Source organism: Acomys russatus, chromosome 16 (genome assembly GCF_903995435.1).
Source record: "Acomys russatus chromosome 16, mAcoRus1.1, whole genome shotgun sequence".
NCBI lineage: Eukaryota > Metazoa > Chordata > Mammalia > Rodentia > Muridae > Acomys > Acomys russatus.
Window position 1 is genome coordinate 25,689,153 of NC_067152.1, and position 15,710 is coordinate 25,704,862.

At 44.1% G+C, this 15,710-nt stretch overlaps 1 protein-coding gene across 1 annotated transcript; it reads right to left on the minus strand.

Moving 5' to 3' along the window:
• Positions 1-410: 410 nt before the first annotated feature.
• Positions 411-6,815, minus strand: Krt25 (keratin 25). The gene is made up of 8 exons (XM_051158527.1): positions 6,313-6,815; positions 5,915-5,997; positions 5,036-5,192; positions 2,044-2,205; positions 1,830-1,955; positions 1,306-1,523; positions 866-933; positions 411-570 (listed from the first exon to the last, which is right to left on the minus strand). The coding sequence occupies exons 1-8, from the start codon at positions 6,727-6,729 to the stop codon at positions 461-463; spliced, it is 1,341 nt and encodes a 446-aa protein (XP_051014484.1). The 5' UTR covers positions 6,730-6,815; the 3' UTR covers positions 411-460.
• Between the last annotated feature and the right edge of the window lie 8,895 nt (positions 6,816-15,710).

A 15,710-nucleotide genomic window follows, 5' to 3' on the forward strand; every position in this document is an offset into this window, starting at 1 on the left:
ACTTTGATTCTCAAAGCGAAGCATGGAAATATTTTTATCTCCTTGTCTGGAAAGCCCTTGAAAAACCTAAGGGGTGGGGAGGGGGAACCTCTTAATTAGTTTCTAAGCTTCACTTAACTCCAAAGCTGTTAGGTGTTCATATTTTACAGCACGGCCAGGAACCTTTCCAAGTTAAGACACTGCCAGCCACTAGAGGTTAAGTTGCTCAAGGAAGGTTTATTGACTGTAAAGAACTGGAGGATAATCAGGTTAGCTGGAGGATAATCAGGTGAGCCCTCATGGCTGCAAGTGACCACAGCTCTCCAGATGGAGGGGGATTTCTGCTGCTGCCAGCTCAGAAAGAGAAAGGGACAGACAGAAGACAACAGGACAGACATTTTTTCAGAGGCTTGCTCATTTCCCAGACGCCTTGTCTTCTCGGCGGCGGCGTTTCTTCTTCTTCTTTCGCTTATGGTCTTTGTTAATTGCTTTGAGGTTTCTCTTCCAGGGAGTGGAGCCTAGTGGTTAATATCTTGCTGCGCTGGTCCACCTCCTCTAGAACTTTCTTAACGACTATGGCTTTGGCTGTATCTGAGAAGTCCAAATTAAAAGAAGATTTTAGAGAACGGGAAGGAAACGAATAAAACGTCACATAAAGGATTAAGAAGAATTTTTTTTTTCTGATGTAGGTTAGATTATGCAGAAAGCATAAACACGACTCCTCTTTGGTGCGTTCTGATTACTTGGTTAGGCAAGATCTTGGTGACATCTGACTTTATTTAAAATAAGCGCCCATGTCTACAGGCAGCCACTTAGCTTGCAATGGTATCTACTCCAAGTCTTACTGTAACAGAAGACTGTGTACTGGGATTTCATTTTCCGTTACCTTTGATTTGACTTCCGGCGTTCCCAGATCCGTAATCTTTAGTCTTGTAACTCGAAGACTTGCAAGCCCTGTGAAAACCCCACAAGAGAGTTACGTGGAGAGAAACCCTTCTGACTGAGACCCATCGTTAGAATTTCTTTTGCTCTTTGGAGAACACACTCAGTGGCTTGCAGCTGAAGGCAGCTCCACTTTAGCATTAAAGAAGTGATAGTTCTAATCTTCATTCCTTGAGTTGGATTTTGCCAAATGCTGCCGGTTCCTTTTCTTGGCGATGGAGTGGAATGCTAAACACTTAGGATTCAGTGTGTGTGTGTGTGTGTGTGTGTGTGTGTGTGTGTGATATTTTTCTGCTGGGGGTGTTCGAACCCGCTGATGTGGAAGGAGTAGACTTGGAGGGTGGGATGCATGTGGCATTTCCCCGTATAAATCCCTTCACCTACCCCTCGTCTCCGTCTATGAGGCGGCAGTAGGTCTCGATTTCCTTCTCCAGGTGCGCCTTGACGTTCAGCAGCTGCTCATATTCCAACTTCTGGCCCTCGGTCTCCGTCCTCACCTGGTGCAGCTGCTCCTCCAGGGCGCTGATCTGAGCCTGGATCTGAGCCAGCTGCGAGCAGTAGTTGCCCTCGGTTTCCGCCAGGGAGCACTCCAGAGAGTGTTTCTGTTAGGAAGAACACAGAGGATGAGCCGGAGGCACAGTCAGCTATTTGTTAGCCACGTGTAATGACACACGCCTTTAGTGTCATCACTTAGGAGGCAGAGGCAGGTAGATCTCTGTGAGTTCCCCGCCAAACCTGATCTGCATACCGAGTTTCAGGCCAGTCAGAGCCACACACGAAACCCTATCTCAAATAAAACAAAAGTATATGTGGGCATTTTTTTTTTTTCGGGAGCAAAACGGGGCTTTTAAGGCAGTGGGTGGAGATTTATAACAAACTTAGGGAGCGGTAGGAGATTCCTTCCGTACCGTGGCTAGGAGAGACTGAAGTTCAATCTCCAGGGTTTGCAGCGTGCGCTTCATTTCGGTCAGCTCGTTCCTGGCTGAGGTGGTGGCGCCCACGTCCTCGGTGATCTGCTGCTGCAGCGAAGCGCTCTGAAATGACATCCAAGAGGGACGGCAGGTCTCAGCGTTGGGGACAACACTGAAACACACGGGCACCGAGCCATGCAGTGAGAGTTACCTTCTCCTGGAACCAGGCCTCGGCGTCCCTGCGGTTCTGCTCAGCCAGAGCCTCGTATTCGGCTCGCATGTTGTTCAGCAGGACCGTGAGGTCCACGCCGGGGGCTGCGTTCATCTCCACGTTCACGTTGCCTCCGGCTGCGCACTGCAGAGCCTGCATTTCCTGGAGGCAGAGAGGCGTTGGGCTGAAGTCAAGCGGGACTTTGAGGGCATCTAGATGCTTAGCTTTGGTAGTTTTTGTCTTGGTTTCCCTACTTGGCTCTGCCCTGACCATCTCTCCACATTTGATAGCTCTTTTCCATTAGACTTACCTCTCATGGCCGATGAAGACACTACCTCACTGAGTAGCCTGCTTCGTTCTGGAAGCATCTTAAAGGCTCCAGAGCCCTTTATTATCCAGAGTCAAACGCTGTCCCCGGGGCGGCAGGTCCTTGGTTTAGCTCTACTGCCTAGAATAAACCTTCATTCCTTCACAGATATTAGTGGTTAAACCATTTAGTGGACTCGCCCTCTGGCTCTTAGGCGGATTGTTTAAATAAACACCCCTTTTTGGTCTGTCTTTGTCAATCAAGTACAGACCACCTTGAACGTTCTCTGAACTCAGCTGCTCCCTGAAACACAGCCCGAGCATACTCAGAAGGTTGAGTTCGGATAATTCTGAACAGTTGAAACTGTATAAATGGACAAATAAACGTGTGTGTATGCACGTGCGTCTGTGTGTGTGTCTAGGGAAGGAAGGATCAGCTGCTTGTTACGCTTACACAATCACCACAAAGTGCCCTTTTGGATTTTCCAGTCAGATGGAGCGCTGTGTGATTTCTGGTTCTGGCTGGTGGTAGCTGTGTTAATTTGGGAAAGTTATGATTTGTCTGAAAATTGAAGCTAATTAAAAAAAAACAAACAAACAAACCACATTTCTCTGGGTGGTTTTAAGAGGAGTGGAAGTAAACATTAGTAATGACACGGTGGCTTTGCAACATTACTGACATGTGAATGCTGGTTTTCAGGATGCCTGTCATCTTGAGAGCAGAAATCTCGTCTGCTGGCAAAGATTACAGTGTTCCATGTGTGTGTGTGTGTGGGGGGGGGGTGCGCAGTGCGCATGCGCGCGAGCTGTTGGCAGAGGCAGTTCTAAGTGGTACAGACAGCAGGTGTTCCTGCCAAGTCTATGCAAACTGGAAGAGCGTAGGTCAGTTGGCTGCTGCAGAAGCCTTCCCTCCCACTCCTGAATCAGGGCCTTTCTTTTCTCCACCAAGCCAATGGCCAGGTGGTCCTTGTGTAATTTCCTTCCTGGTGGACACTATATCTCTGTCTCGGCTTTAAAGACCACAGGATTTTGTGAAAACTTCACCAGTTCAAGGAAAGAAAGAAAGAATGAATGAAAAAAGATAAAAGTAAAGGGCAAGCTGTGTATCTATGGGGCCTTCTATAAGCAACGTATTTTTTAAAAAAAAACCAATTGCTCCTAATTTATTAATTCAGTAAGTAACTGTCATGCGTTATAACCACACGTGAACGTGTAGGGCAAAGAATGCTACAGTTCAACAGCCTAAGTTACAAGCTAACCTCATGACTAACCAAGTAGCTTATTAGCTCTTGCTGCCAACTTAAGCTTTTGTCCTGTGATATTTTCAACCAGCTAAAAATACCAAAGACATTTCCCTCATTTTTTTTTTTTTTTTTTTTTAGAATGGAAAATATAGACTGAAAAAAACCCAATGGCTTTGTGGTCAAGTGAACACTTCAGAAGAATATTATGTGCTTGGAGGGGTAAATTCTACTGTGACAGTTTAATTGTAATTTCACCTTTATCACTGTGTCTATTAAGAATATTTTAAGTGCTAAATGGGACATCTGTATCATAGTCTTCCCCTCAAGGCTCAGGAATATCTGTGGAAGAAGAGCTAGAAAGATTGGAAGAGGGTTGGAGAGATGGCTTGGCTGTTAAGAGCGGTGACTAGTCTTCCAGAGGACCAGGGTTCAATTCCCAGCACCCACTTGGCAGCTCGCCGACTCTCTGTAACTCCAGTTCGAAGGGATCTGATGCCCTCACAGAGACATGCAGCCACTCAGACCAAACACCAATGCATATAAAATAAAAACAAACAAGTCTTAAAAAAAAAAAAAAAAAAAGAAAGAAAGAAAGACCGGAAGACCCAGAGGTGGTGCATAGATAGTGTCAAGGAAGCAGTGTTTTCTGGACACAATGGCGCAGTTGCACGTATGAATTCACGGCGGCGGTGACAACATTCACAAGACTTGCGCAGGCTCAAGCCAGATAAAAACCTAAGCACGGAGCTGGAGAGTCAGGCACAAATCTCTAATGAGGAGCTATTGGTACTTGGTAGCTGCTGGGAAGGGAGAGTCAATTTTCTCCTGTGATGTGACCCCTGATAGTGACTGAACTCCAGGCCCCATTTCCAAGAGTAATTAAGCAACACAAACCAGACTTGATGTGGGTGGTGGTGGTGATGGGGGAGAAGAAGAAAACTCAAAGTTGGGTGGGTGGGAGGTGAGGGGTGGAAAGGATGGATATGGGAAGAGTTGGGGGAGGAAGGGTGAATACCATCAGCATATATTGCTTGACGTTCTCATAGAATTAATGCAAAGATCATTAAACGGGAATACATCAATATTAAGACTATATACTTAACGCACAAGGTTAATGTGTGCTGCTGCTGTTGTGTAGAAACTTAGATCCAGTTCTCTTAAAATGGCCTTTAAAACACACTCATTTCATCTAATTGGGCATAATTGTCTAAGTAGACCACTTAACTTAGCTATGATGACGGATCTTAGAAGCCTGATTGTTCTGGAAACCACGATCTTCCCCCAGCCACGGGAAAGTGGGCACAAGAATAAGGGTGAATATATTCAGGTAATCAACACCTGCAAAGACAAGCTGGCCTCTGGGGGTGGGGTGGGGGTTGGGTGAGGGGCGTGTTCTGCCGAGAGGTGGCAGTACGCAGAAGCAGCGCAGAGCCAGCTCTTACCTCTTTGTGGTTCTTCTTGAGGTAAGTCAGCTCCTCACTCAGGGTTTCGTACTGAATCTCTAGGTCAGTGCGGCACAGGGTGATCTCATCCAGAACTCTGCGCAGCCCATTGACGTCAGCCTCTACGCTCTGGTGGAGAGCCAGCTCATTTTCATACCTTCAAAAGTGTCAGTGATTTTTTTTTTTTTTTCCAAGGTGGTCACATGGATGGAGACAGCCACCAATCATGGATACACTCGGAACTTCTGAAGTGGCAAAACCTAGGCACTTTTGTAACTTCTTTGAAGTTTATTATACACTTACTGTTTATTTTTTCCCAAAATGTGAGAGGCATTACACACACACACACACACACACACACACACACACACACACACAAAAGAGGTAGGTTACTGGACATTAGTTTTATAAATAATCCTAAAACTAGCCAATGTATAGAAAAGTGATAGCAGTCGGTTTCTTTCTTTTTTTTTTCTAAAAGAATCTAGGATGTGTCTTGGTTATACTCATCCCTAGCCCCCTAGCTCCCCACTCCACCTCCCCTTGGATACCCCCCCAGGTAGCCCCCCCCCCCCCCCCCCGCCTTTTGTAACCTAGAGCTCAATCAGTGTCGCCTGCTGGGATCTTGACTGATCTTATTGGCTGACTTTGTTCTGGAGACCGTTGCTGCATCCTAAGTGAATGCAGCGACTGGACCAGGTCCAGAGCATTTTGTAGCACTCCTCCCATCCCCTGGCTCCTGCATCCTTTTCACCTGCTCTGTGTTCATCCTGTTAGTTTAAATCCAGGTGCCTTCCAATGTAGGAATGAGAGTGACTAGTATTCGATGGAGAGATTAAAAAGAAAATGGAATTAAGACCGCGCTCTCTGCCGACTTACTTGAGCCTGAAGTCGTCGGCTGTCAGCCTGGCATTGTCAATCTGCAGAACAGCGTTGGCATTGCTGGTGGTGGAAGTGATGATCTGGGAAACCAGGAGTTTGACTTTTTAAAAGGTCACTTATCACAGTAATTTAAAAAGGCAAAGTTTTGTTTGTTTGTTTGTTTTTTGTTTACTGTTAGAAAATGCCAATGATAAAAATCAACTAGGCTTTCAGTCAAGGGCATTTTCAACACGAGGTTAAACTCAAATCTACTTCAGGGTTGTTTCCAAAGTTAAAGTGAAATGCCATTAAAAATATCACAAATAAAGATGTAGTGTGTTCCCCCCCCCCTCAATAAAAAGAGCTTCAGGTAGTATCAACTACGTTCATGTGACTGCAAAAATATAATTTCTTACCTGGTTTTTAAGATCGTCGATGATCGGGAAGTATCTACTGTAATCGTGATCGAGACCGCGGCACGACCCGGGTCCAAACTTTTCGTACCAGTCCTTGATCTTCTGCTCCAGGTCAGCGTTGGCCTCCTCCAGGGCTTGCACGTTCTCCAGGTAGGAGGCCAGGCGGTCATTGAGGTTCTGCATGGTGACCTTCTCATTGCCGGACAGGAGACCTCCCTCATTCACAGTGAAGCCGGCACAGGAGTTGGCCGCTCCCGTGTTTCCTCCTGTGGAGCTGCCCCCGAAGGCGCAGGAGAAGCCACTTCCAATGCCTGCTACGCCACAAGCATTCCCAGCCCCAAAGCTGGCTCCCCTGAGCGATCCTGTGCTGGGGCGGCCATAGGACCTCCTGGATCCGCTGGAAAGGCGAAGAGACATGATCTCAGGGCAAGCGTGTCACAGAACTGTGCTCTCGAAAGTCAGAATGGGAGTGTCTTCTGTCCCCGATGGCTTCCTTTGCCTTTTTATAGACAATTCTCAAGGGTGTTCTATGAAATTCTGCCTACATAGGGTAAAGCCTGGCTTGCCAGCCTCAGCAAGTTAGCGTAATTGGATGATTTTTTCTAATTAGTAACTTAGTTGGGCTCATTTCTGTAGAAGGGCAGTTGCCCCTAGGTTGGTGTTTATCTGAGAAATGGATCCGGGTGGAGCAATGTCAGGCTCGTTATTACAATTTAAAATTACCAGTGAGTCATGTTTTACCTCCAGCCTAAGCAGATAACGCTCGTGGCTCTGTCACAGAGTAGGGCTTTGGGATCGCCAAGGCAGGTTTTGAAGTTTCTGAGAGTTCGCTTTGTTGCTCCGATTCTTCCTACACTGGATGAGAAGAGCGGCAGCCATAATTTGCCGACCTGGTCCTTCAGTCCGTAGGGCTGTGGCTGGTCCATTTGTTCTGAATTCCTCTTGTCACGGTTTCCGATGGGAAATTAGCCTCCGTTCCGCTGACGCATGCAACATACTTTGTTGACACCGGTGAGCATAGTTGTCTTCCCCTCTCATCCATTTTGGTAATTAGGAACACACCCCTAATTGCTGTTATGTCTTGTGAGAGTTTGGAAGGACATCAGTTTATTTCCTGACCCCACAAAATTCGGAGCCTACTAGGAAGGAACTATTTCATCTTTCTTTAGGTGGCTTATTTAGCTCAGGCAAAAGCCATGGGAAGGTAACTGTTCACTGGGTATGGGTTCATATATGTGTTTATTGAAAACCCTGACTATGAAGAGCCCACATTTAAACGACAATTTGAAATTACGGATATCTGTACATACATATAGAACAAGCTGGTCCATTACGCACGCTCGGTGGAATGACTAATTAACATACTGATTCTCTCACATATTTTCACAGTGAGAACACTTGGGATGCACTCAGCAGCTTTCAAGCAAAACATGCATTGTTTTTTAATGTCGTCACCTAATTGTCTAATGAATCTCCTGAGCTTACTTCTCCTAACTGAAACTTTGTGCCCCTTGACCAACCTTTCCCACTTGGACCTCCATGTGATTCGTGAGGCTGAGTACCTTTTCATAGATCTGCTGGCAGTTTATTTAAAGGGATGCCTTTTACATTAGGTTACTGGCATGTTATGGAGTCAAGGATTTTATATATTTTGGATACTAATTTTAATATATTTATAATTTATATATAAAATTTATAATTTATGTATTCGTTACATATATACATTGATGTATGTTATTTCACATATATGTATGGTTACTAATATTTATATATTTTGGATACTAACAGTCTTATTACATATTGAGTTCACAGTATTTTCTCACAGTGTGTGGGTTAGTTCTTTACCCTGTTCCTTTGTTCTGAGGAAGCTTTGAGTGTTTTGGAGTCCCATGTTTCTAGTTTTGCATTCGTTGACTATTATTTGTTTTTTTGTTTTTGTTTTTGTTTTTTTTGAGACAAGGTTTCTCCGTGTAGCCTAGGCTATTCTGGATTCACTTTGGAGAACAGGCTGTCTTGGAAATCGCAGAGGTTTCCTTGCCTCTGCCTCCCTGAGTGCTGGGATTAGAGGTGTGTGCCACCACACCTGGCTTGTTGACTATTTTTAGTTTAGTTTTTTTTTTTTTTTCTCTCTCTCCATTTGCCACATTCCAGAGGACTTAAGTTTGGTTTCCAGCCAGCACCCACCTCAGGCAGCTCACTATTGCCTACACCTCCAGGTCCACGCGATCTGATGCCCTTTTCTGGCCTCCATAGGAACTCACATACATATGTGGCGCATGCATGCACACACACACACACACACACACACACACACACACACAGATTCCCAAAAACATATATACACATACTTAAAGTTAAAATAAATCTTAAAAAAAAGTTTGTCCAGACATGCCAGGACATTTTTCCTTATGTCTTCTGTAGTAACATCTTATTTTCAGGCCATAATTTTAAGTGTTAAGTCCATTTCAAGTTGAGTTTTGTATATAGGATAGGATGAGGACCTAAAGTCTTCATTCCCTCTCCAGTTTCCACATTATCTGTTGAAGAGACTGCCCATTGTGTATTCTTGGAATCTTTTTTTTTTTGTTTTGTTTTAGTTTTTTTTTTTTGTTTGTCAAGACAGGGTTTCTCTGTGTAACAGCCCTTAATGTCCTGGACTTGGTTTGTAGACCAGGCTGGCCTCGAACTCAGATCCACCTGCGTCTTCCTCCCAAGTGCTGGGATTAAAGGCATGCACCACCACTGCCCAGCTACTCTTGGAATCTTAAAAAATAAATTAATTACAAATGTATGGTTTATTCCTGGGCTCTTTATTTTCTTCCACTAGGTTATAGGTGTGCTTCTGTGTTGGAACATGATATTTTAAATTATTGACATTGGAAGTAGGTTCTGAGGTCGAGTGAAGTGGTATCTGTTCATTCTTCTTCTTTTTTTTTTTTTTAAAGATTTATTTATTCTGTATATGAGTACACTGCCTGCATGCACATCAGAAGGGGGCGTTGGATCACATTACAGATGGCTGTGAGCCAGCATGTGGTTGCTGGGAATTGAACTCAGGACCTCTGGAAGAGCAACAAATGGTCTTAAGTGCTGAGCCATCTCTCCAGCCCCATAGCTGTTCATTCTTCTAACTGTTCCAGACTGTCTGTGGTCCCAACTAAAGATTGCTTTTTCTGTCTCTGTGGAAAGTATCCTGCAGTTTCAAATAGATATTTCATTGAATATGTATAGGAACGTTTTTAATAATTTAGATTCTTCTTATCTATAAGTGTGAGATATATTTTCATCCTTCTCAATTTACTTTGTAATTTTCAAAAATTATTTTTATTTATTCTTTTGAGAATTTCATACAACATGTTTTGATATTTACCATCCCCAAGTTCCTCCGAGATTCACCCCAACTTCTACCTTCCCAGTTTTGTGTTCTCTTAAAAAAAAAAAAAAAACCCAAACCCAAACCCCAAAACAACCCTTTGCCTTCAATTTGTGCTGCTTGTATACTCCTGGATGTGGAGCCAGGGGCAGGCGTATGAATAGACTGCCCATTGGGTAGCCTACTAGGAGCCATGTCCTTAAAAGAAAACAAGTTCTCTCTCCTCGAGCCGCCATCAAGGATCTGCAGCTGCTTCTCATTTGGGGAGCTGTTAGTGTAACGACCCTTTGCCTCCTTCAGTACTGTTGTGCCATGGTAAAGGGATCCCGTTCTTTCTCCGTTGTTTTTTATTACTGAGTGGAAATGCTGTTGACTGTCACGGGTCAATATTGTTTTCTAGAGCTTTACTGAATTCATGTATTAGTTCCAACAACTTTTGATAAAGCATTATGCATTCTCTCTCTCACTCTCACTCTCTCTCTCTCTCTCACTCTCTCTGTGTGTGTGTGTGTGTACGAGAGAAGAGAGAGAAGAGAGAGAACTCTGTGTGTGTGTGTGTGTGTGTACGAGAGAAGAGAGAGGAGAGAGAGAGAGGAGAGAGAGAGAGAGAAGAGAGAGAGAGGAGAGAGAGGAAAGACAAAAGAGAGAGAAGGAGAGAGAAGATAGATAAACATACTAGAGGGCAACTTCCTCTCTTGTTCTCTGCTTACATATTTTATAATGTTATAATATTATGTGTGTGCGCATGCATATTTATTGTATTTATGATGTGTGTGCACTCCACAGCACGTGAATGCAGTGAGAGGCCGACTCTGTAGAGCTGTTTCTCTCTTTTAACTTAACAAGTGGATTCTAGGGACTGAGCTCAGGCCCTCAGACTTGCACGGCAAGTGCTTTAACCACTTAGCTATCTTGCTACCTGCCTCTACTGTAGTTTTTGAGACAGGACCACTCCTTGAATCTGGAGTTCATCATTTTCTCTAGACTGGCTGGTCACCTAAGCCCCTAGGATCCTCCTGTCTCTGTGTCTCCAGAACTGGCATTACAGACATGTTTCCAAGTCTTACTTTTACATGGGAGCCAGGAATTCAAACTTTGCACAGCAAGAAGTTTGCCCACTGAGCCACCTCCCTGACTCTGTTTAGGATTTACAAAAAGGATAGCAACGACGGGCTGTGTTCTCTTTGTGCACTGACTTTGTCCAATTGTATGATATCTTCTATTGACTCTGTCCCACGTCTCCCATGGAAATAGCACATAGGCTGCTGTAATTCTCAATAAACTTGCTAGGCATAAGACATAGCAGACCTCCTGATTCCAAACTTAGCTGTTTCCTTGTCTTCTTATGCCCTGGTCCTCTTTCTCAGGACCTGTTGCTGAACAGTGAGTGACCTGTTGCTCCAAGTCACTCTTCCTTCTTTTTCTCTCCTTTATTCTTTTCCTTGGACAGTGTTTCATATACTAGGGTGGCCTAGAATTTGCTGTGTAGTGCAGGCTAGCTTCACACTTATGCCTTTTCTAGCCTTGGCTTCCTGAATGCTAGGATTAAAGGCATGTGTCACCTCACCTAGGTTCATTTTCCTTTATTTTTGTTCCTCTGGTTGATTGACTAATTTCATATACAATGTGTAAGGAATATTTAGAAAACATGGTTCATAGTGTTCCCAAAGCAGAAACAATTTGACAGTAACATGCAGAATTTTTGACAGATATTCTAAAGCTGTTTCCAGTGTGTTGGGACTGTAATAGTGTCTCATATGGCATAAATTAACTTTTAGAGAAATTACTAGTGTAACTGACTACTGAACTCTTTTAATGCATTTACTTGTAATTTTGAGTTTCAGCATATTGAATACATCTTGTTGAGAACTTGGTATACATTCTTACTATTATTTATTTGAAGGGATTAAAAAAACCCATATCAGAGGGGTTGGAGAGATGGCTCAGTGGTTAAGAGCATAGGTTGCTCTTCCAGAGGTCCTGAGTTCAACTCTGAGAAACCACATGGTGGCTCACGACCATCTATAATGTGATCTGATGCTCTCTTCTGGCATGCATGTGTATATGTAGATAGAGCACTCATACAGTAAAAACAAACAAACAAACAAACAAAAACTGTATCAGGCTTTTAAAGAAGTTTATTTTTGATACAGGGTCTCACCATGTATCCATGGATGGCCTTGAACTCAAGATCTCTGTCTCCTGAGTTCTGGGAATGAAAGTGTGTGTCACCATGCTCTGTAAGACTTACCTATTGCTGTATTGTGGCTTTACTTTGATCTACTTGTTGTGGATTCTCTGTCAAGTTATTGTTAGTTCACTGTTAATGCTAGCAAGGCAGGGAGTAGGGGGAAGATCTGGGGGTTGGGGTAATAACATGACAAAATTATAGGGTATGAAATTCTCCAAGAATAAATGAAAACATTACAAAATTGAAAGAACGAATGTCCAGTGAAAATTTTGTATTGGTGAGACTTTCACTTTCTCTCTCTCTCTCTCTCTCTCTCTCTCTCTCTCTCTCTCTCTCTCTAAATAATGACTTTCTGGAAACAAGGAAGACTAGTTAAACTTTCTTGTCTTCATAAGGAGAATGTGTTTTCATTAGAAGCGAGCAGTTTGGTGTACTAGTTTATGTTTGCTTTAGTTATAAATTTGTGTCACAGAGGCAAGCTTCTCTGTCTGCTTAGGAAGGAAAAGCTGAACACACCTGAAATCGGTAAGTATTCCTGGAAAGAAAAGAAACTCTATTGAGATTAAGGAGGCATCATGAGATTCCTGATAGGCCTAGGCTAAAGAAGAGTCCAGTGCTGTGATTTCAAAATAGTTAAGCTTAGCATGTGCCTTGAGAGAGCCGAGCATCTGTCTCTACTTTCCAAATTTCTAGGACGCAGCCTCGATGTGACCCTTGAGAGTAGCGAAGCATACATAACGAGGGACACAGCAGCCTCAGTGGGGCAGGCATCCCGTGGCCAGACTTAACTAATATGGCGGAAGAGAAGGGAAGTCCTGGAGGGGATCTGGAGGTAAGCTAGCGGAGGAGAGGAGGCTGTGGGCAGCGCATAGCCAGACTCTACTAGTAGCCACCATCTTCACTGGATCGTGAGTGACCACGCATGGAAGAACCTGGGGCGGCAGAATTTTGCTGAGAAAATAGATGGGCACATTAGGCCCGTGATGGCTAATTTGGCTCGATTGGATCTGGAATCAACTAAGAGACCTGCCTCTGGGTGAGCCCATAGGTATCTCCTGGAAGGGTTACTAAAGAGGGGAAATCTCTCCCCCAGAACTGGTGGCACATTCCAGCAGTAGTAAGAGGGGACAACTGTTGCTTTTTGCCTGCTTGCCTTTGCCTCTTGCTGGCTAGTGCATCTCTTCCTGTTGCTCCTACAGCATTTTCTCCTCCTGCTGTCACTGTCCTTTGCTGATATCAGAACCCAGTTCTTTTGGCCCTCCGACATGAATTGAAGACCAGCATCTCTCTAGCATTCCTCCAGTCTTGCAACAGCACCCTGGGGCTGCTGAGGCACCCAGCGTCTTGGACTAAGTAGCTACTAGGTTCTTGCCCTCTTCGAACGAACTCTCTCTGAACGTGTGCTACTTCTGTTAGCTCTAGAGATAAATGCAAGGACTCTGGTCACTCTGGTGAGGAGAAGATTTGGATCTGAATCTAAGCACCACTACATACTAGCTATGTAGCTCTTGGGAAATTCCTTTATCTCTTTGAGTAGCTGTTTTCTCATATATAAACTAAAGATAAAACACTGAACTCGGTAATGTTTAAGAAGAACCAATTGGTTAATGTGTTTGAAGTATACTTACTCACACTTGATAGACACAAGCTGTTGCCACTGTGGCTCTGCACTCAGTAGCATTCCTAACCTGACTTAATGTAACCCACACTCTGAAATTATAGCTTTGACCATCACGGTTGGCACCATTCATGACAAAAGACTCTGCCAAGGCAACAATCAGCTATGTCAACATCTTAAGAAACTGTCTACGTGTTGGAGTCAATTGCGTTATATGGGAATCAGGAAAAAAAAAAAAAAAAACTCAAAAAACAAAACAATCCAGCAATCAAGACAGAGCTGTACCCTTGGAGGACTGAGCACTTCTGTTCTGAATTCCATGTTGCATCTGCTTCGGTTTGCTAAAATCCCTTCAGTGATGGCTGCCACGCATGCTGAAGAAACAGGTTATTGCATTGTTGTCTGCTTCACTTGGCCACAAGAGGGAAAACTTCTTTAAATGAATATTCTAGTGTTTTTCAACCCTGGCTGCACTTCCCCAGAAGTATATTGTGCCAGCCATAATATTATTTTTTTTTAAAAAAATTATTTTCATTATTTTTAATTCTTTGAGAATTTATCACATGCACGCGCTATACCTTTGTTTGTATCCCACCCCCTTCTTCCCATAACTCCTCCAAGACCCATGTCCCGGCCCCCTCCCCACTTCATGCCCTCTTCCCCCATCTGATTTGTGCTGATCGTATACATATGGGTATGGAGCCACCCACAGGAGAATGGTCTACCATCAGGAAAATGGACTCTCCTACTTCTGGAAGCCACAGACTGTCAGGATCGCCTTAGCTAGGGGTGGGGGCTTGTGAGCCTCTTCCTGTTTCATTTATGTTTGTTGACTGGCTTGATGGTAACCATAGCTTCTGTGAATTCATGGGTATAGTGGTCCTGTCATGTCCAGAGGACATTGTTTCAGTCTGGTCCTCCATGACGTTTGACTCTTAGAGCCTTTTCCTCTCTTCTGAGATGTTCCCTGAACTTTGGGTCAGTGTGTGTGTGTGTGTGTGTGTGTGTGTGTGTGTGTGTGTGTATGTGCATGGGAGATATAGGTGTTCCATTTATGGCCTAGCACTGTGTGGATGTTTATTCTCCTCACTTTGACAAGAGTTGCGGTTTCTTTGTGAAAGGCTGCCCACTGCACAGTGTCAGGCATGGTCTTGTGTGCAGAGGATGTCAGGAAGCTTCAGGAGCCCTGTGCTGCTTGGGCGGGGCAGGTCTAGGTTGGCTTCACTCATCACCATGAGGTTGGGGGGAAGATGCATGCATTACAAAGTGGAAGAAGAGATAACCAGGTTCCAACTCAAAACCATTCCCTAGGCAACCATCCAACTATCAGAAGAGTGAGCAAACCATAATGACCAATGGATCTATTAACTTCGACCCCCATAGAAGACCAAATAGGTCATTTCCATAGTCAACTGGGGTCTGTGGCCCGAGGTTAGGGCTAGTGCTGTTTCTGTTTTCAACTGTTATTGAGGCAAATGTGATTGTGAGGTGAACTGCACAGTGCTTTCTTACTGCGTCCTTGGCATAGTCATGTGAGGGATCAGCTGTGGAAATGGAAAAGAAGCAGACACATATATATATATAAAATAATTTGCGACAGAAGAACTTTTATGAAATGGCCAAAGGTTCACAGAGTAAAACCAAAAGCTATCAAGATTGTCCCATTCCTTGGAAGGGCCCACCAAAGCACTGGGGCAGGGTAGACACGTAGGGACATTACAGTGACATGGGAAGGACAGGATCCCAGAATCTGACCCGACTCTTCTCCTGAGAAAAGGCTAGAAGCTTCAGAAGTCCTGAGGAAGCCCAAATGCCAACTTTCTCCAAAGATATTGTCAAGTTAAATCATACTGAGGACCACCAGCATATATCACCCTGCGTTTGGGACACTCCCTCCTCACTCCTCATCTACCCAACAATCCCCCATCAGTCCATCTTACAGCCTTTTTTACTAGAGAAATTTTCCTAAAGGTTTAACCTCATTATAAGCTTCACCTATCAAGCCATGTTAAAGAAACAAGAAAGGGGCATTTCTTGTAACCGTTAAGAGACGTAGCTTGAGAGGCACTTTCTATATTTACCGTTCATAAAGACATTTAAACGTGACTCTCTCTGGAGAAGCCCGCACTGATGCTCAGATACCGTCTCGCCCATGCCCCAAACACCTCGCTATGGACCCCCATGCTTCAGATCGAGGTTAAAAAGGCCTTTTAAAA

Excerpts from the sequence above, each read along its gene's own strand:
- Krt25 (XM_051158527.1), bottom strand. The coding sequence starts at position 6,729 with ATGTCTCTTCGCCTTTCCAGCGGATCCAGGAGGTCCTATGGCCGCCCC. Across the intron at positions 5,998-6,312 it reads TCGACGATCTTAAAAACCAG|ATCATCACTTCCACCACCAG; the intron begins GTAAGAAATTAT and ends CTGGTTTCCCAG. Across the intron at positions 1,524-1,829 it reads TTCAGTCTCTCCTAGCCACG|AAACACTCTCTGGAGTGCTC; the intron begins GTACGGAAGGAA and ends TCTTCCTAACAG.